The 21,306-nt window shown below is 41.0% G+C and overlaps 1 protein-coding gene across 3 annotated transcripts in view; it reads left to right on the top strand.

Moving 5' to 3' along the window:
• The window catches only part of RPA1 (replication protein A1), a 24,039-nt gene extending 4,708 nt beyond the window's left edge, over positions 1–19,331 (top strand). For 2 of the 3 annotated variants that reach the window (XM_075439909.1, XM_075439908.1), the window contains exons 6-17: positions 2,631–2,717; positions 3,896–4,028; positions 4,953–5,055; positions 6,176–6,244; positions 6,389–6,581; positions 7,670–7,809; positions 9,415–9,563; positions 10,857–10,989; positions 12,047–12,223; positions 13,349–13,456; positions 17,860–17,946; positions 18,312–19,331. In XM_075439909.1, coding sequence (XP_075296024.1) covers positions 2,631–2,717; positions 3,896–4,028; positions 4,953–5,055; positions 6,176–6,244; positions 6,389–6,581; positions 7,670–7,809; positions 9,415–9,563; positions 10,857–10,989; positions 12,047–12,223; positions 13,349–13,456; positions 17,860–17,946; positions 18,312–18,419 — 1,487 coding nt within the window. In that variant the 3' untranslated portion in view covers positions 18,420–19,331. Of the gene's footprint in view, positions 1–1,223; positions 1,818–2,630; positions 2,718–3,895; positions 4,029–4,952; positions 5,056–6,175; positions 6,245–6,388; positions 6,582–7,669; positions 7,810–9,414; positions 9,564–10,856; positions 10,990–12,046; positions 12,224–13,348; positions 13,457–17,859; positions 17,947–18,311 lie in introns of those variants that run through there. The other variant, XM_075439910.1, reaches the window with a different exon arrangement.
• The last annotated feature ends 1,975 nt before the right edge of the window (positions 19,332–21,306 follow it).

A 21,306-nucleotide genomic window follows, 5' to 3' on the forward strand; every position in this document is an offset into this window, starting at 1 on the left:
GGTATTAGTTGAAATATAGATCTCAAATTGTTGGACCTAGGATTAAGGAATATTTTCTCCTAGGCTGTAATACCACAGTAGGACCCAGGGAGCTAGAAGCTGGCTTTTGGCCACTTTATGCTTGAGCAGTAGGCAGTTAATCTGCCTAACAAGGAAGCTGGAGACACAGTCTTCTTAATACATACCATAAAAACTTTTCAGGCAGCATTTCATAATAGTATTGAAAATTAAGATTGAGCAGTTTAGTTCTTGTTGAAAACTCGATGGTAGTATTATTATTGTCATTAATCTCATTCAAATTACTCTGATGCTGGACTTTTATCTTACTATGACAATTACTTGCTACTTATGTTTAACTTCTGTCATTGATCTTTCAATGTTGAAATGTTTGTGTACTTACACATTCACTCGAACTCTATATTCTTGCCCTTCCCACCATCGTGATTTGGTGTGCGTTCTTTCAAAGTGCATTTTGTTCCCTCCTCTTCCCCCCACCATGCTGCTGCTCAGTTCTGCAGCAGGACTTCTGTCACCATGGCACTGTAGCAGGACCTTTCGGTAACAATTTATTGGAAGCAGAGGACTGCTGTTCTACAGCTACTGCATTAGAGTGGGCTGTGTGGCTAGCTTTAGCCAAAGGTCTTGGGTTTGACTAACCCAGTGTATATAGCAGAAATGGGATCAGGTATTTCGGTTGGTTTTTTTTTTAGCTTCTGCTAATAAAAACTAACAGCAAAAATCAGGCAGAGAAGTCAGTTTTCTCAGCACCTTCAGTGATCTGTAGGCCACCAGCTACCAAAAATCATAGTTTAGGAGTCCCTAGACTCTACACACAAGAAAATTGGAGAGATATTTCTGCTGCTTCTGTATTTGAACACATGCACAGATGTGTTAATATATTCTTAATCTGTTGAGAAACACCAGGGTATGAGTAGGCAGCCATTAAAACGTGAATTTGTGTTTCATAATACACTAGTGTTCTAACGTATGCGGCAGTCTTTTGTTTGGTTTTAGGTGGGTTTTTATTAATTAAAAAATCCTTGGGGGGGGGGGGGACACACGACGACCAAACCAAAACCCCAAACATTTGGAACAAAAGTAGCAAGGAAGTCTCTTGCTGTTTCATATGCACATTCCTGTTCTTGAATATTCTTTCCCTGACCAGACGTATTTTCCTTTTAATGTGTTTTGTTGGGTTTTTTCCTTTCTCTTCTTACACTAAATGAATTTGGGGTGTTGAGCACTGACCCTGCCTGGGTCATCCGAGTACCTGAGGCAGCTGAGCGAGGCTGAAATCTGGCTTCTCCATCTAGTGGATTCTGCAGTAAATACACATTGCTGTTTGACGTCACTCTGTTGCCAGGGAGACTGCTGTCACCAGTTCACCGATGTGACTCGACTGCGGCAAGTTAGAGGAGCAGATTGGTTTTTGTGCCAGGACCTTGTTTTGGATTAAAAATAACCAGAGGATTACCTCTGTAGACTACACAACATCAGGCGATGCTACACCAGGGTCTCCTTGTGTTGCTTCTGCTCCCTTACCTTCTCTGCCATCGTTTCTGGTCCTGCTGTTCTGGAATTCTCTGCTTCCCTTCCTCATAATGCTTGTAGGCTTGGTCTGACCTTCTTTTCCACTTGCTCTGACCGTCATCACATCCAAAATCAGTGGGGCTTTGCCTACTGAGACCTAGGACTTCCTGCAAACCGATGGCTTGAGAATTAGTTGCGTCCAAAAGACAAAAATGTTGGATATTTTCTCATCTGGAGGCAAAATATGATAGGACAATTATTCTGTAAAGGAACTCATTTTTTGAATGGTAAATTAGTCTTCTAATTATTACTGTTTCTCTAGATAAGTTACTCTGCTCTTCCATTTGTAATTTGTCATCAATATAAGGCAAGTAAAAGTCCTGGAATCTGAAAAAATGCACAATATGTACTTACTATGATATCACTTTGCTCCCTATCCAATATACTGCTGCGTCCCAGGAGGGACCCTGGTGAATGCTGAAATGATGACTCCATCACCCCCACATTACGTATCTTTGTATTTTGGAAATCAAATATAGCGGGTGTTTTCTTTATGTTGTGTTAAGTTCAGGTTTGACTTTACACAGTGGGTTTTTGGCCCTTTCTGAGTTGTCCTGTGCGGCCTGCTGTAGGTGACCCTGCTTCGGCAGGGGGGTTGGACTAGATGACCCACAAAGGTCCCTTCCAACCCCTACTATTCTGTGATTCTGTGATTAAGAGGTAATTCTCCTACCGTTTTTATCTTAGCTGCTAGGTAGTAGCAGAAACTACCTGTCAGAGCAATAGAAGCCTATAAAAACTGAGAAGTTGTCAAGATTAGTTCAGTGCTGTCCTTTTAAATAACTGTCAACCCTGAATTCTTTCAAAGTAGAAAGCAGTTGCTTGAGAAAAGAGATCTGACTGAATTTCCTCCGTGGTAATATTGTTCAACAGATAGCTTGCTACTGCTGTGTCTTATAACACCTGAATTGTATCGTGTGTTCTATGTGTTTTAAATTTTTTTTTTTCACTCAAGTCTTATTTCCTGAAAAGGCTTAAGGGTGGTTTTAATTACTGTGCTTACTACTGTACTATATGGTCTCTTTCCATTTGAATACCAGGGCAAGGGCAGCAACGTTCTTCAGCTCCAGCAGCAAACCCAGCACCCAGCAAACCACAGCAACAAAATGGCAAACTGTCAGTAGCAGGTAAGAGCAATACTGGGTAGGAGTTCTGGTTTCCATTTGTGCAGTGCAAAACTAGACTTTAAATTTAAAAATGATGCTTTCTGTAATGGTGTTGCTGAAGAAACACTCCATTAAGGCCTAACCCATAGCTTGACAAGGTGAATTCTCTCAAGAGGCTTCTGTACACTTGGATTCAATAATAAAATTTTAATAATAGGGAAAAAAATCCATCCCTCTTGTTCCTCAAGGAAAAAAAGTAGAAAACAACTTTGACAGAGCAGTGGAAGCTGAACATCTAGTCTGGTGCAGTTTTGTATTCTTGAAGCAGTGCTTTGTGGACACCCAAGTAGGCTGCAGGTTGCAGCTGGCCAACATGTGTGTTATTAATGCTGAGATACTGAGGGCACACAGTTTAGGTGGTACAGGACTGAAATTATTTGATAGTACATCTATAAATACATTTTTTTGATCAAGGCTTTAAATAGTGAGACACTGCAAAAGGCAGTCAATTTAAATGTCAGCCTGTAGACTTTTTTTGAAGCAAAAAAAAGTTGCCAGTCCTACCTCTTGGTACTGCTTTAACCTGTCTGTGTTCTTTACCCCTGTGTTTAAAAAGTGTTTTGACATAGTAAAATTTTGACACTTGTGTACTGCAGCAGAAAACAAGCTCTTCCTGTACTTAAAGCTGATCAGAAGAGTTCTGTGCTTAGACATTGACACGAGTCAGCTTAGAATTAGCAGTATTGCTTTGTCAGGAAATTATTTGATTGTGGCTTACCATTCCTAAGTTGTTCCCCCAAGTGGTGTAGATCTAAAGCTTGATGTGCCATCTTTTAGAGAATTTACTGCTAACTAGTTGTTTCCCACTTAGACCGTGTTAAGGTGATTGACTCTAGACACATCTCCAGTTCCAGTGTAAGTGCTCTAAAGGTCTGTGAGTGTCTCTTCTGCAGCAGTTTGCAGCCGAGAATACTTGTGACCAAGAGTAGAAGTGATTTAACAAACTTTTAGCCACTCTCTGGTGCCCACACAGCACAGTGAATGGAGCTTTTTAAGTACCTACCTAGTGTTAAGTGTAACTTCGCCTTCTATGCAGCTCCCCATAGTGTGGTGGGACAAGTTCTGCCTGACCTTGCACCGTGAGCTGGCTTTTGTCTACAAGGCTGAAATTCTTTATGCTTTGTTGTGGTTTTTGAAAGGTCCTGCTGCTCCGAAGTACCATGCTCCCTCAAACCAGTTTGGTAAAGTGAGCGCTTCCAGCTCAGTGAAGACACCAGGGGGATCACAGGCCAAAGTAGTGCCGATTGCCAGCTTGAACCCTTACCAATCTAAGTGAGTTATTGTGGTTTGCCAAGTATTACTCAATGTCACAGGCATGAAGGAACAATAGCTGCTTTAGTGCTCTCTTATATATGAATCTCTGTCAAATCATTCTTTGAATTCTTTTGACCTTATTGGTTGACTTCAAACAAACAAAACCAACAATAACAACCACCCAGAGAAACAAACAAACAAAAACTCTATAGAAACAGCTGAAAGGGTTCTGGTTTGCTTTTTGTTTCTTGTTTTTGTTTTCGTAGGGGGGGGGTTGTGTTTTGTTGTGGTTTTTTTTTCTTTTTGTTTTAAATTTCATCAACACTCCCAATAATCTGAGATTTGCCTCTTGCATTGTGTTGGTGAAGGTACCCTGCTGAGCTTGATAGGTTTTTAATACTTTAGTTGAAAATCAATTGATTTCTCTTTTTTTGTCAAAAGCAACCTTCTTTTTGGTAACTTAATGACAAAACAGCTCAGTAAGCTATTCACTTTGGCTACTGTTCTGCTCAAAAGCATGAGGATGTAATTATTCTGTGAATGGCATTTTTAAGTTATGCAAACTGATTTGATTACCCAAGTTAAATGCGAATCCTATAATTGAGCTCTTGAGTACTAGCATTGCCTTTCAGAACAGGCAAACTGCTGTATGAGAAATGTACCCTAGAAGAGTAGAAGATTTGAGGCCTGCTTCTATGCAGGATTGTGTGCTACTATTGTCATACTAGATGCTTTATGGCTGGCTTTGTTGCGTTCGCTACAACTTTCTGCCTTTAATGGTCTAGGCTATTAAAATAGAAAGCAGCAGAAAAGCAGGTACAGTGGCTGAGGTGCAGTGGGAAGATTCTGTTAAATAGTAACACTCCACTTCCAAAGGTTTGTCAATTTAATCTCTTCTTTCAAAAAAAAGACACAGAACAGTGATTTCTCGCCTGATTTCAGGTGGACCATTTGTGCTCGTGTTACCCAAAAAGGCCAGATCCGCACATGGAGCAACTCCCGTGGTGAAGGAAAGCTCTTTTCTATAGAGCTAGTTGATGAAAGCGTAAGTGTCGTATGTTGAGAAAAAGATAATGTATAGCAGATGCTGATGAACTGTTCATAAAGACAGAACAGAGGAAATAAAGTGTATTATAGGAAATAGGTTTTTTTATTATGACTGAAGCTTGTATTCCTGTGTTCATTAAGCTGAGCATCAATGACCCAGTTTTTATCCAGAATGAAGTCTTAAATGTGTGGCATTACTGATTATTTTTCATCAAAGTCTATAGTGTGTGACTAAATTTTTGCAGCTTCAAAATATAGCTGTTTATGGAAACTGACAACCTAATACTTAGGTTTGTGGTGGTTTTCTGTAGATTGAGAAAGAGGTCTCATTCTTGCTTGGATACATCTTACAAACCGAGGAGGGAGAGGAGCATCGCCTCCCAGTTATAAGCTTTCATTTTCATGACGAAATGATAGTACAAATTATTGTAATACTAGGAAATTTCATCTGCGGTTTGTTTGGGGAACAGTATCTGGTTAATCTAACTAAACTTGCAGTTTGTCAAACCTCTTATCAAATTACAGCCTTCTGTTGTGAAAACAAACAAGATTCTACTAGATTATGTTTAGTATAAAATGTGCGGTTAATGATGTAACGTGTTATCAGCGATTTGTTTTCTCTGCACACTGTCTGTATTCAAATTTTTAAAAGAAAACACAGTATTTATATCTAGTGAGTTTATAATTGTTACTAATTTTTACTTAGATTTGACATCATGTATGAGTGGGTGATCTCACAATATACTGTGTGCTGACTTGTGGAGCTGGGTGATCTATTTGGATTTTTGTTTTCTTTTCATGTAATGGCAATTAATGCCAGTTTTACAAGTTATTTTTCAGAGGTGTGTATATGATACGTAGTTCTTATTCAAGTCTCATTAATATATCTAGACCTTCAGAATGAAATGCATATGAGATTTGATGGTCAAGTATAGAATATGTCATTTTACCTGTAACTACAAATGTGAGAAGAATGTTTGTTTCTCACATCCCTGGAGCTAGCCTGGCAGACCACGCTGTGTCTGTAGAACTGATGCCACTTAACACTGCAAAGGATTTCTTTTTATTTTTTTTCATGATGAATTTCGGTTCTGACCAGCTCTCCTATTTTCCTGCAGGGTGAGATTAGAGCTACTGCATTCAATGATCAAGCAGACAAGTTCTTTCCACTCATAGAATTGAACAAGGTATGGTAGCATTGTGCTTTCATAGACTGACATGAGCTAGAAAAGAGGAACTTCAGCGTAGCAAGGATTTTTAAAGGTGAACACAATCTATTTTCTCTGTCTGACTTCTGATAATATCCTCTGTTTCATTGCTTTCTCCTGTAGGTATATTATTTTACCAAAGGCAATTTGAAGACTGCTAACAAGCAATATACAGCTGTTAAGAATGACTATGAGATTACATTCACTAATGAGACTTCAGTTGTGCCCTGTGATGATGCCCAGCATCTTCCATCTGTTCAGTTTGAGTTTGTATCCATCTCTGACTTGGAGAACACACCCAAAGACTCAATTGTTGGTCAGTCTAAGTAGAAAAATGGCAAGCTCTAAAGCTTTGAAGTTTTACTTTTGTGCCCTGAATACTGGGGAGGTAGTGAGCACACAGTGCTTTGAGTGTTGTGATCTCTTAAATGAAGTTACCCAGTGATGGCTGCCGTTAAAAATGCCTTGGACAGTTTTCCTGTTAAGATGTCTTTGCCCTGTTCTGCTAACAATATATAATGCTTTTTCTTGAAACTTGTACTTCAAACTAAAGACACTACATTATACTTGTTTATTGTATTATAATCATTGTTTTCCACAGAAAATGGCTGAAAGAAAAATGTCCTTGCTCAGCACGTGTGCATTTCATACCTTCCGTGGTCTTGCTTTCTTTTGCTATCTAATTATCGCTGTAGTGATTTTGGCATAATTCATTGCATTGAAGTCCAAGTTGCATGACTGTTTTGGCTTGCTTGTGAAGTATTGAAGGTTTGTTTTTCTGTAATTTGTTGGGCAGAGTACTCCGGAAAAATCAGAGGCTTGGGTGGGGGCGAGGGTTCTCAGGTTTCACAGGCACAAGATGCCTGTGATTCAGAGGCATTCAGCTAGGAATTTTAAAGGTAGGTCTGTAATATTAAAAATGGTATATTTTTAGGGAGTGCAAAGGGGATTGCATTAGCTCTTACTATCCAAACATGCAATTTATGGTTGCGGGGCTACAGTGATGGCTCTCGCAAGCTCCTTCTTTGTGTTACAGCCACTTTGAAACCCTTTGCCTGAGAGACTTGTGCTTAAACAGCAAGCGTGTGTGTTACAGGATCAGGGCTAAAGTCGTTTGACAGAATGTGATGGGAAAAGATAGTACAATGCCTTGATCTCACTAATGTGATGAGGCTTGCATTCATGAATATCTTAATGAATTCGTCAATAAAATTAAAGCACTGAAGAGTTCTGTAGGGGAGCATTCCTACCATAATACACTTAATTTCCGTATCAGATTTGATTTGAATAAAAAGCTAGGATACAAGGTAAAAATCTGACACCAGGATTGAATTCTTCTCTTGTGATCTTGTATTCTCCAATTGTGACCCTTGAGTAACTAACAAAATTGTAACTGTTTTTCAGATGTAATTGGAATTTGTAAGAGCTATGAAGATGTCACTAAAATTACAGTGAAAGCTAACAATAGGGAAGTATCGAAGAGGAACGTGCATCTGATGGATACATCAGGGAAACTGGTGACAGCTACGCTGTGGGGAAATGAGGCATGTGCTCTCTTTACCTGTTCTTAAGCAAAGGTTCCTTTGTGTAGGGTGAGGAAATGAGTGTGCTGTTGTCATCTGAGATGGGCATAGCACTGAGACAGAGTCCTGGGTGTTTAAAGATCAGGGGCAGGGAGAAGGTGAAAGACTGTCTGGTTGCATTCAGGTGTGATGTTCTTAACCTTTCTCTGACAAACTGCTGACATGATCTGACTAATGTGTTCTGAACAACTGCAGACATTATGTCTCAAGCCCAAAGACTGAAGATAACAGGCTTCTGGTTTAGGAAAGGATACGAGTTGCAGTTTGATTATGGAGCAGCCCGGTGGCTACGGCTGTCTCTTCTGAGATGAATTTTATTTGTGGGGTGATACATATTACCTGCATAAATTGCTGCTTAACTAGAGGGCTGAGAGGCTGTGTCTCAGACTAGGAGTTTAAAGCATCAGAGCCTTGGAATTGAAAGTTTGAGTAGTTGCAGTAAACTGCTTCTTGATCCTTTTAACAGGCTACTTTGTTTTCCACCAGTGTTACAGGTGCTTAGGGATTTATGTTCCACACTATAAAATGGGAGTGATCCTGCCAGCTTGACAGTGATGCTTTATCGCTAAATGATCAAGTGCACTGATATTGTAGGTAGCTAAACACTATTAACCATCTGCTGATATAAATGAAGTAAACTGAAGTTCAATACCGCAAAGTTTTGAGGTTGAACCAGCTTGTTATAGGAGAGGCTACGGGTAATCAGTTCCTGGGATAACTCTTCCAACAGGGATTAGGGTCTGCATTTTCCAAAGGCAAATCTGTTGCTTGCTTGTAGAATAGAGACAATGACAAGTATTGAGGGGAAGGGACTTATTATGGCTTGCAGCTGGCACGGTTAGGGTTAGAATCTGTATCTCCTTGATAACAGTCACTGCCCTGACTGCTGGGATATGTCTTGTGTTGGTTTTGCGTCTCATGGATACAGTGAATGCTACTGCTAACTCCAGTCCAGAAAATCTGTACCTTTCAAAACCTCTCTAATGCCAAGAGGTGTTCTGTTAGTGTCAGACTTTACTCAGATAACAAACTAATGGCAATTGAACAGCATTAAAGCAGCTATACGAGATTAAAAACAGAAAATGGACAGTAGAGAAAAAATATTTGGTCAGCATACCTACACTTCTATTTTTTGAGTTGTAGTAGAATAGACATGATTGGCTCAGTTAAGACAAGTGAGTTCTTTCATCTCTTAAAAGAGTCTACACTGACCAAATAATTTCTCCTGTTTGGAGAAGCCTCCATTCCTATAACCTATCTCCCTTTCTAAAATCCTTGTGTAAAAACTCCTCATGGAGTGGACCAATCCTTTTTTTTTTTTTTTTTTTTTCCAAATCAATGGTGTGATTTAAGGATTCTCTGGCCCCAGGAAATGAGGTGTTTGGATTACAGTTTTAATTGTTAGCTGCCATTTCTTAAACTCCTAGTGATATCGTGACCTTCTAAAAACAGTAAAATAGTTTAATTCAGATTTGGTCTCTTGTCATGATCTGTGAATTATGACCACAAGTTCAATACCTTTACTGTAGGGTGCTACTAATGTTTTCTGTTTTTTCACACATGCAGGCTGAACAGTTTGATGGTTCTAGACAACCTGTGATAGCCATCAAAGGAGCCCGAGTCTCTGATTTTGGTGGTAGAAGCCTGTCTGTCCTGTCCTCGAGTACAGTTGTCATCAACCCTGATAGCCCGGAGGCTTTTAAGCTCCGAGGATGGTATGACTGTGTGTTTATGTTGATTCTTTCCAGCCTGCTGTGGAGTATTTGTTTTATTCTCGTTCTCTCTACTTGGGCAGTCTGTATAGTACTGAAGAAAGGTAGCAGAGGATATGGATTCCAGGGTTACAGAGACTTCCTTGAAAGCCCTAGAGCCTGAGAGGCTGTCCTTTTTAAGCTGTTCAGTTCAAAAGCTTGTAATTCCATGACAGACCTTGAAAAACTGAGATAGGAGTAGTACGCGCTGACCCGAGGCCTTGGAGGGTAGCATGAAATCAGACTTGACCAGCTCTACTTTCTGAGGCATTGTCTGAGAGAACAGTATTTTTTCCACGGGCTTTTTCCATTGTGTGGAATCTGATACGCGCTCTGTTAGTATGGACTGGAGGAACTATGTTGACTGCTTCCAGCGTCTCTTCTTTATCAGATATTTTTCAGACAGCGAAATAACATTTTTACTGTTGTCAGGAAAACAAAGTGATTTCTTGGTGGTTTGTTGCTTCTGCTGTAGCTAGTTGCAAAGTTGTCTGCTGTAACTACTAATATGGGGAGATGTGGCGTATATACGAATAGGGCTGAGTGCTGACAGTGTCGGATTTGTGAATCCTGGGTTTTCAGGTTCTAGTTAAATCACCCAAAGATGGATAAAATGTAATGGCATTCTCCATTTGTCATTGAGCTCTGGTTCTCCCATACTTCAGAAGACTGTTGAAGATAAAACTGATTGTGGGCCTCAGCTATTACTGTCACAGTTTAATGAAGTTCAGTTTTTGAATCTTGTTGGTGTTTTTCTTAAATCACAAAGAACACCAGATCGGGATGGCAGTACAACCTTTTGCTGAAAAGCAGTGCTTTCTTATTTTAACAGAGGAAGCGTAATCTGTTCAATGGTATTTGCTTTTTCTTTCGAAGCTGCTGTGAAGATAATGGTAGCATGTAATTTAATTTTAATTATGGAAATATCTTGATGCCCTTAAATCTTGTTATCTGACTGCCTTTAAGAAGCATGCAGTGCGTGGTTTGACCACTAGCTGGCAAACAAATTGCAGTTATATAGAACAAAGCTGTCCTTCTTTTGTGGGTTTATAAAATACTGTGCTAATTAAGTCGGACTATTAACTTATTCTGAAATGCTATTTTTGTTTGCAATATACACAAATTACTGTAATTGTTTCCTTTGCAATCATTGATAAAAAATCCTTCATGTATTACGTACATGAAACTAAATGTAAGCTTTTGAGAAGTCTGTATGGTCTGCTATCCAAAAATAGAAGTGCATCTTTGTCGTTCCAGGTTTGACTCTGAGGGGCAGCTTCTGGAATGTGCCTCGATCTCTGATGTGAGGGGTGGGCCAGCAGCTGGGACGAATACCAATTGGAAAACTTTGTTTGAAGCCAAATCTGAGAACTTGGGGCAAGGAGATAAGGTAAAGCTGAGTACAAGCCTTGTGTATTGGGGACAAAATAAAAAGCTAGACTTTATGCAGACATTCTGCTTATTGAAGTAGTCTGGTTGTCGAGCAGTATGCGCTTACTCTGTCAGAATTTATGCTATTAAACATTTTTTTTGCAAATGCATTCAAGCTTGTAGCTGATCTTTTGACATGATACTATGTTTGCAAGAGAATTCTAAGCCTTGTATAAATGGGGGGGGGGGGGGGGGGAGTTCACCCCAAAGATGTTTATATAAATACCACAAAGTGTTCTAGGAGAAACAGGTGCATTAGGAGGAAGTGGCTTTCAAGGGTGCACACTTGGTCAATAGAAAAGCTAGGAATGAAACCCAGGTCTCTGGCATTCCAGTCCAGTAACATCTCTAGGCTTTATACTGCTTCTTGACTTATTTTTAATTTTTTTTTTCTTCTTCAAACTTAAGTGCTAAGCCATTAGGGATACACAAGAACTTCTGTCTAAGAAAAAAAAAAAAACCTTTACCTGTAATTCAGCTATTTTCTCTGAGATTTTTTGCACATGCTTCGTAAGCAACTTCTGTTTATCTGTTAAAAGACTTTACTGTGGTCTTAAACCATTAGGATGATTATTTTAGTATGGTGAGTGGGTATTTTGTTCTGTAGGCTATAGTTTAATCAAATGCTTATCTGTAACACTACACAGTAGGCTTTCTGTTTTTTGTATTGGCTCCCAAAAGAAGCATAGGAAAGTGCAGAATCTTAATCCTGTGAAAAAGCAAAGATTTGAACAGACACAATGGAGAAGCAAATATGCTTTATCTAAAGAAAACCTAGCAATTGGAGTTTCCTGCAATGGAAACACAAAATAATCTTGCTGTAGGGGCTTTATTTAACATAATGGAGGCCTGAAAATGATTGCAACAGAGGGGTTGATTTACAGTTTCCCAATAATCCATAGCTGTTAAGCTTTCTAATCCTAAGTATCCAAGTATGGGTGCCTTGCTTTGTAGTTAATTCAGAATTGGAAAACATTGAGTATTTTGAGGCTAATGTTGCACACTCACTCTCCTAGGCGGATTATTTTAGCTGTGTGGGCACAGTTGTACATCTGCGCAAAGAGAACTGTATGTACCAGGCATGTCCCTCTCAGGATTGCAATAAGAAAGTGATAGACCAACAAAACGGACTGTATCGTTGTGAAAAGTGTGATCGTGAATTCCCCAACTTCAAGTACCGCATGATGCTTCTGGTAAGTAAATGAATTAGAGGAGAGTGTGTTTCTTGCCAGTTTCCTTGTACAGTCCAAATAGAAATCGTTCGAGAGGATGGGATGTTAGTGCTGTTTGTCTGTCTGTGGCGCCTGTGGGTTAGAGGATATTTAAGTTGCTTGTATGCTGTACCTAAGTGAGGGATGTTTCGTTGAGCTGATTAGCAGTTTGTTTTCCTAGTGCTCCAATTAAAAGCTTTTCTCTTTGCCAGAAAGTTGATGCTAGCTCAGTTGATTCTGGTTTCCAAGTGTACTATGCGGTGCAGAGTACAGATGGCCTACGCCTCTTCAGTAGTGAAGATAAACTGAAGTAAAATGGCATTTCTGGAGAGCAGTAATTGCACTTTTACAGCTGCTACCTATATTTAGTACATTTTTTTTGGTAGGTATTGTTCTGTCTCATGCTTTAATGGAGCCTGCTTCAGAAAGTTGTCTTGAGGATTATTATTGTGATGCCCACTTACACGATAAGCATTGAACCTTCTTCTGTTCTACATTATAAGTTAGAGTTGTATCTGCTTCTTAGAAATGCTGTGCCAGGTGGGCATGCAGAGAGAAGGGAACTATCCCTGCAGTCTCACTAAAACACAAACTGCTTCTGAATAATTTCTAGCGGATAACTTCTAGGAATACATGAACTACTTTACATAGCAGAATCATTCTCGTAGAATATAAAGGGGATACTGAGGGTACAGTCGTGGCCTTCAGAACAGTGTGTTTCCTATTTTCCCTTTCCTAATTGTCAAAGCAGCCAGGAAATGTATGCAAGGCTAGTATGTGATCTTTTTACTGCTCTGTCTTGTCCTTGAATGTTCTGATAGTTTCCTCATAACACAGTGTTACAAGTGTTTATGCTCAAGTACTCAGGTATGTACAGAGTAAATGCAGATTTCAGTTTTGTAGGTGTCCACCTTGGTGGTTGTTGTTCTGGGCTACCTGTTCTTGCTCACAGCTCATCAGTGACAGCAGAACAGAGCTGAATATCCGTCAGTGTGTACCACTGTGATCTTGTTGGCCTTTTCCTGTGACACAATGTACTGTCAAAATTAACTTACCTTAAGTTACTGTGACATTCTATGGAGCTTAAAAAAAGTTTTTTCTTTTTAGGTGACCATTGCAGACTGTCTAGAGTATCAGTGGGTGACTTGTTTCCAAGAGTCAGCAGAATTCATTCTTGGGCAAAACGCGGCTTTCTTGGGAGAACTGAAGGAAAAGGTCAGTCAGCTTACTGTATTTTTAGTAAATGTCTAGAAATTGAACTGTGCTTCACATCTTGTTGTTGGGCTGCCCTCAAATTTTTTTGCGTGTTTTTATCTTCCTGGTAAGGAAATATTCTTGTAATGTTGACTTTGAAGGCATCTTGAAGAAAGGTGCAAGGTGTGTGTGGAGCACCAGTGCTGATCCATCAGAGAGCATGCTCTCATCACTGTGTGTGCACATGTCGCACTCCTAAGTCAGCAGAGGTGGCAAAGGCAGCGGGTTATGTTCACGTAGTTGCTGTGGAAATTAACAGCATTATTAAAACATGCAAAAGTGCCATATGAAAGGAAGGGATATTCTGCTTAATTTGGCAAGAATCTTGCCCATTCTCTAAGTAATAGGCCAGATCAGGGGCCTGTCAGCCCGAGATTGTTCTCCAGATGTTGGACTTTGGTGTCTTTTACAAGTTCACAAATCGTTGCTTCTCCCTAGCCTGAAGTTCTTGGCAGGGACTTGTTTACTCTCCTCAGGATTATTTTCCACGGGCCATCTGCCTGGAGAACAGAGATTTGTCTGGTTTCCCCCATAGTTTGCTCCCACAGTCAGTCTGTCTACCTCTGAGCTCTTTTGGCTGTTCAAAGCTGGAGATCAGCCTGTCCTTATCACCTGGACCTCGAGAGACAGCTGATTACTTGTTGATAGTACTACAGCCTTGAGAGGGCTGACAGCTTTAACACACGTTGACTCCAATAGAAAGGACAGGCAGTTTTATCATTATACCTAGATTGGAAGAATCTGCATAAAAACTGTTTTAGCCATGAATGCTAGCAACGTTATCCCTAATGTGTTCCAAAAATTTGTTTACAAAACCAAAAAGTTCCAGAACACTTTGTATGTATCTTTGTAAGTAGGCAGGAAGCTTTTTGAACTAATGTGTGTTAACCCACTTCTGAAGGTTCTTTTTTTCCCACCAAATACCATCAGAAATTTCATGGGTCATACGAAAACCATGATTTGTAAAATAGGTCATTGGCAGAGATGCTTAAGTGATCTTTCTTTGACAGATTAGAACAGTTTTTAAGGTTGTAAGGCATTAAACACTGACAGACAGTATTTTACTCACTTTGTCGCTATGTGATTCTCTACTGCAGTTTCCTTTCTTCCCACCAAAATAATATTTTCCTGATTTTTAGTCATCTACTATGTAAAATCTATGTGGTTTTGGTTTTTTTTTTTAAATGATGATGTGGAAAATGTAGTAAATTCTTGAATTGCATGTGAGCATTGCCGTGCTCCCAGGCTGAGGCTGGTTGATACCAGAGCTCCATAGATACCAGTTGTTGGTTAACCCATTGCTTGGCTGTGGGAGAGAAATGAAGCAGGAGGGATTGCTGAGGCTGTAGTGCTGCTTGTCCTAGACACTGTTATAGACCTCATTCGCTTCTGCAAAGCAGGGCCAGTTTTCCTGTAACTTGCATACAAAAACGCTTTTTGGAAATTTACTGCACTTTGTCTCTCTAAGATAAGTGGTTGTGGTGGGTTGACCATGGCTGGATGCCAAGTGCCTGCCAAAGCTGCTCTGTCGCTCCCCTCCTCAGCTGGACAGAGGAGAGGAAATATAACAAAAGGCTCGTGAGTCAAGATAAGGACAGGGAGATTGCTTGCCAAGTACCATCACAGGCAAAACAGACTCGACTTCGGGGGGTGGGGGGTGAAATGAATTTACCAATCAAAAAAAAAAAACTAGGCTGATGAGAACTAAAACCAAATCTTAAACACATCTTCTCCCCATCCCTCCCTTCTTCCCAGGCTTAACTTTACTCCCAATTTTCTCTACCTCCTCCCAACCAGTGGCGCAGGGGAACAGGGAATGGGATTTGTAGTCTGTTCATCACAGGCTGTCTCTGCTGCTCCTTCCTCCCCGGGGGAGCGTCTCCTCACACTCCTCCACTGCTCCAGCATGGGGTCCCTCCCACAGGAGACAGTCCTCCACAAACTTCTCCAACATGAGTCCTTCCCACGGGCTACAGATCTTCACAAACTGCTCCAGCGTGGGTCCCCCGTGGGGTCGCAAGTCCTGCCAGCAAACCTGTGCCAACATGGGTTCCTTTCCCGCAGGGTGACAGGTCCTACCAGGAGCCTGCTCCAGCATGGGCTCCCCATGAGGTGACAGCGTTCTTCAGGTGCATCTCCCTGGTCTGGCGTGGGGTCCTCCCTGGGCCACAGGTGGGGATCTGCTCCACCGTGGGCCTCCATGGCTGCAGGGACAGCCTGCCTCACTGTGGTCTGCTCCATGGCTGCAGGGGAATCTCTGCTCCGGCGCCTGGAGCACCTCCTCCCCCTCCTTCTGCACTGACCTTGGTGTCTGCAGAGTTGTGCCTCTCAGATATTCTCACTCCTCTCTCCTGCTGCAATTGCTCTTGTGCAGCTTTTTCCCCCCTTCTTAAATAAATTATCTCAGAGGCGCTACCACTGTTGCTGAGGGGCTCAGCCTTGGCCAGCAGCAGGTCCGTCTTGGAGCTGGCTGGCATTGGCTCTGTCAGACATAGAGGAAGCTTCCAGCAGCTTCACACAGAAGCCACCGCTGTAGCCCCACCACCACTACCAAAACCTTGCCGTGCAAACCCAGTACAGTGGTACAAAGCTTGTTCTTCTGGGGTGCTAAAAGTTGTATTGATATTATGAAGGCTGGACACCTCTGTTCTGTAGGAAGATGCATTGCTAGGGCGTTCTCATTAGATGTGCTTGCACTTTTACATTTCCAGTTTCAGACATTCTTAACTTGTCAATATTTTCTTACCTCGTTTGTGCTTAATCTCTGCTAGAGTTCAAACAAAATTTCTTAGTCACTTTTAATGCTGAAGAGAACTGGGTGGGGAAGGAGAGACAGCAGATCCTATATAACAGTACAAACATGTAATGTCTTTTGAAGAGCTACCTAATGGAAATGGCTGAGGATAGAAAATGGAACACAATATGGAATGAGTCCTTCAGCGGGAATGCTTTGTGTGCCAGGAGAAATTGTTTTTGATTTGACACTTTTATGAGCCTTTAAAAATGGTACTCGGTGCATTTTCAGTAAGCTTTTCTTAGTGGTTTTTCTCTGAAGACCTGATGCAGTATCCTGTGAAGTTGGTGGGACTGTTTCCACTGCTCTCAGTATGCATTGAGTCCACGTACAGCCAGTGACCATGCGAAGCATGGTTATGCACGCACGGTTTTTCATCTACTTCTGCACTGTGCTTGTTACCAAAGGAAGTAATGTAGAGTAGCAGCGACTGGTATGCTAACAGCATTTTCTACTCACTAATGGTTAGCATAGTTTGTGACAGAGCTGGAAACAGAAGCCAAATGCTTTATTAAGCAAGTTTTCTTATCCTGTAATCCATACGATGGTCAGAAGAAGCGGTTTTTAATATTCAGGAAGGATATGCCTAAATTTTGCAGTCTGAGACTAGCTACTCCTGTTCACCTCCATTTGTTGTGCTTTTCTAAACCTTAGGAGAATCACTGTGTAGTGTAAAATAGTGCTGCGCGCATTTAAAAACAGCAGATGTAACACTTGGAGTATGAGTGTAACTGGGGTGGGTTCATTTCCAGATCAGATGCTCTGTCTGCTGCTGGAGTGCCTGATCAAGTCAAGTGCATCTGGTAGATAAATGCATTAATAATTACTTGTCTTTATCATAATGGGGCTGCAGGATTTTTGTGGAATGTCAGCAAAGGTTTTTACCTTTTTGTAAAAATTAATATTTTTACAAAAATAAAGGCTTGCTACAGTCTCCACAACTTGTCTGCTTCTTTTCTACTGTTTTGACAAATTGTCTGTTATAAACGATGATGATGTTTAGTGTTCATATGGTAATTAGAAGCAGCTTACGTTATAAATATGACAGTCTTCTAATGGTTATAAAAGCATGTTCAAAACATGCATCCGCTTTTTTATAGAACATCCTCTTAAATAGGCCTGTGTCAGGATGTGAAGGATACATACAGCCTTGGTAGAAAAGCAGAGAAACAGAATGCCTGATAAGACGATTAATAGGGAAATGGTTAACTCTGTCAGTGTCTGTAATTGTAGCAGAACATCAGAATTAGTCAGTTAAAGCAGCATAAGAGAATCTCATGTAGACTTCTAGTGTTTGCATTCTGTACACTTGATTGCAGATTTCGTGCAACTGTATGTTATTCTGTTTAGGGAGCTAAAAAAATTTCACCTTGAACTGATCTTTGTCTTAAAAATTGAAGTTATGGTTTTGGCATCTAAAACTTGATGGAAGATTCAGCTCTGCGTGCGTGATCCAGTTAGCTCCACCGTTTTGCCAACATCAGCAAAAGATGAGCTGTTCTGAAAGTTCATGGTGCTACTGGAAGCCTGGAGTGTCTGCAGCTCATATCTGTCTCTGTCCTTCTCACAGAACGAACAGGCATTTGAAGAAGTGTTCCAAAATGCAAACTTCAACACGTATGAGTTCAGGATCCGAGTAAAGCTGGAGACTTACAACGTAAGTATCCCCCAAAAGGCAAATCATGTAGCAGGTGGCTTTTGTGGTTTGACTTGTCCCCATAGGAGGTGGCTTCCTTCTCTTGCGTTTGTGGGGAGAAACTTCCAGAAATACTTATTCACACAAATGCTGTCAGTCTTGAGCATTGAAGGAGGGATCCACTGTTGTTGACATGGTTTCCTCTCAGGTTCATCAAGCCTGACTATTTGCAAATGAAAACAGTGTAGCTGCTCTGGGAGTCAACTTTGCAATCCCAGCTAACCCTGATACCAAGAGCAGTAAGTTACTGCGGCAGAAGGAGGTTAGAATCAAATGCCTGGAGTGCTTAGCATTCTTCTTTTATGTACTGCATTTCTCTTTCACAGGATGAATCTCGCATTAAGGCTACAGCAGTGGACGTTAAACCTGTGAACTACAGAGAATACAGCAAGAGGTTGATCGCTAGCATCAGGAGAAACGCTCAGCTAGGGTGAGGAGGTTGGTGCTGACTGACTAAAGCTAGAACTTCCAAGAAAAACTCAATAGCTGATATTACACTGACTTTTTCCCCACCCTGTGTGTGACAATTTGGCATTAGTTACACCGCGCATGGTAGTCCAGTGTAGTGGGCTAAGTGATTTAATGCATTTCTCTGAAGATACGCCGCTGGTAGGTAAGAGTGCACTCTGATGGCCACAGTATTGTAGACTGTTGTGGTCTATTAAGCTGTTGCAGCGCTGAAGAGAAGTCTCTAGACAGATTGCCAGGGTCTTTAGACAGAGCATTTTGAATGTCTGAAGTAACTTTGCTTTCTTACTGTATGTAAAGCTGAACTATATAACCATTATGTCTTCTTTGCAAGAAAGTAATGACAACCTTGACACTTTGACTTGTTCAGCAGAGGGTAGGAGGAACAGTGTCGTATAGCTTTCAGATATGGACGAAGAACAGGTCTATTAGCACAAGTTAGTTCCTTTCCATAGAATTCAAAGGCTTTCTCTTTCCACAGGTGCCATGTAGTTGTTAATGCTTGGAATGGCAATATGGTAGAATTATTAATCAAAGACATATCTCTCATATCTGAAGAATATCCTTCCTTCAGGGTTTAATAGACTGAGTCAGATGGGTCTGATATTAATCAAAATTGTCTCTTCTGAGGAAGGCAGATAAGCATTGACTCTCCATCCCCTAGGGAAATCTAGGCAACTACAAAGCATTGCTTTAGTTTTCTCTTCAATTAGTACTATGGGTTTTTGACTGATTTTTAGCACACGTTTCCTGCCTGTGCATAATTTTGTATGTTTGTATGTTCAGTTTCTTTGGGTTTATTTGTAATGATGTTATCAGAAAGAGATCTTTAAATGGGGGGAGCTTTGTTTCAATAAACACTGTTTAATTCCTGTGTAGTGAATTTTGCTTTCTTTGAACACCAAAGGCTTCTCATTACTGGAAAGCAATTAATTAGCTTTCATAATAAGCATTCACTTGGGGGAGATGTTACCTTATTACAAACTCTAAGGTTAGACTGAAGAATGGAGACTTCTTTGCCTGATGTTAGCAGCATGGAAATGCAGTGATATTTTCACCATTTCTGTGCCTGAGAATGCTGATGAGCTGGCACTTCTGGGATTTTTATTGACGTTTACACAGCAGTCTAAAACTAACCAGGCTTTGAGATTTGTTCAGACATAGAGCTAGTACAGAAAACAGTAATTATGCTACTGGGCTTTTCAGTCAGCAGAGCATGCTAGCTCTGTGTGCTCCTAATCACATTAATTATGTGTTCCCTGGCTGCAGCTCACAGCTTGGCATTTGCTGCACAGCTCCAAGCATCCCGGCAATACTGCAGTGGGTCTCTGGCAGCAAAACTGGAATTTATTTATTTATTTTGCTCCGTAGAGCACTGTTTCTTCATGTATTCATTTGGTGCCCTTTATTTCCCATAGTTTCCTGCTTGTCATCGTAAGTGTTTAAGAACTGTAAATGCCGTTTCCATTGATGGACATGAAGGACGTTATTCTGGGCCCATTAATTGCACAAACAACCCCTTCCTCTTTTTTTGATTCTGAGCATTGTGACTGGGCTCTGCTGCTGATGTCTTGAATTTTTTATTGAAGTATTTGTTCCCTCTGACCTTGGTGATAAAGCGTTGACTAGAAAATTACAGTCTTCAGTACGGTTCTGGATTGACAAATGGTAGGTTAGTGGTGAGGTTCTATCTTTCCACTCTGCTAACCAGTCTTTTAGTTCTGCTCCTCCTTTCCTGTCCCTCCTTCCCAGTTTGAGGGGACTGGTAACAAGTGGTAATGCAAAATGTTCATTGAGGCTGTTTCCAGTTCTCAGGCCCATATACCACAGGAAGAGTTTTTATGGATGTTTGTGTTAGTCTGTGTTTGCTGGCATTGCAGCTTTCTGAGACGATGTTGCACACCTGCCTCGTTCTCCCAGAGGGAATCGCTGTGCGTCCGTATCGCTGGGTTTACTGTGCCATCAGCCAGAGCCCTGGAGATGGAGGGTATCAATACTCAAGAGCATAAAGGTTATCTTACAGGATCGGCTGAATGACCTTGAGAACTGGAACAGAAAATCAACTTAAAACTGTGTGAAAAGTCATTTATTTGAGGACTGATTAAAAAAAAAAACCCACCCTCTGCTATAAAGTGGATGCTCATTAGTGACTGAAGAGTTGGAGGGTTTCAATCATGCTTTAATCAACTAGTATACGATAAAAACATCAAGCTATGTAAGGCAAGGTATTTCTAGTAGAGCTATACAAGTACCATAGCTTATATAAGCCTCTGCTGTGAGATCTCATCTCGAATGCTATGTACAGTTCTGGTCTGCTACGTATAGAGGCAAAAAAGAATCTCAGCTGGGGCGAGTACAGAGGAGGACTACACTGCTGAGTAGGAGAATGAAGATCCTTTTTTAGGAGGGGCCTGGCAGAGCTAGTTTAGCAAAATGAATCCTGAGATGGAGATATGATTTCCCACTTATATAAACTATATATGCATATATACCTTACTTTCTTCCCCTGATCATAGGCTAGAACTGTTGAAGATAATTGGTTAATAAATAGTTTGTCGGTCCGAAGACAGTGAGATTCTGAAGCAGCCTTCTCGATGAGGAGCGAGGGCAGGGCAGCTGTGGAGGTCTCTCTGTTCTCCTCTCCCACCTGTCTGCCAAAAGGCCAGGGCTGTCCAAGCCCTGCAGCCGCTGACACAGGCCATGGACAATGGGACTCTGCAGAAGACTCTGGGCTCTTTTGACTGTGCTAATTAAGGAGAAGTGAGTGAGTTCACAACACTAATTGGGATAACTGGCAAACAAGCCTGTGTCTTCCTTACCTTCATCATAAATATTCCCCCTGCTAGTGTCCAG

This window comes from Opisthocomus hoazin, chromosome 20 (assembly GCF_030867145.1).
Source record: "Opisthocomus hoazin isolate bOpiHoa1 chromosome 20, bOpiHoa1.hap1, whole genome shotgun sequence".
Classification (NCBI taxonomy): Eukaryota; Metazoa; Chordata; class Aves; order Opisthocomiformes; family Opisthocomidae; genus Opisthocomus; species Opisthocomus hoazin.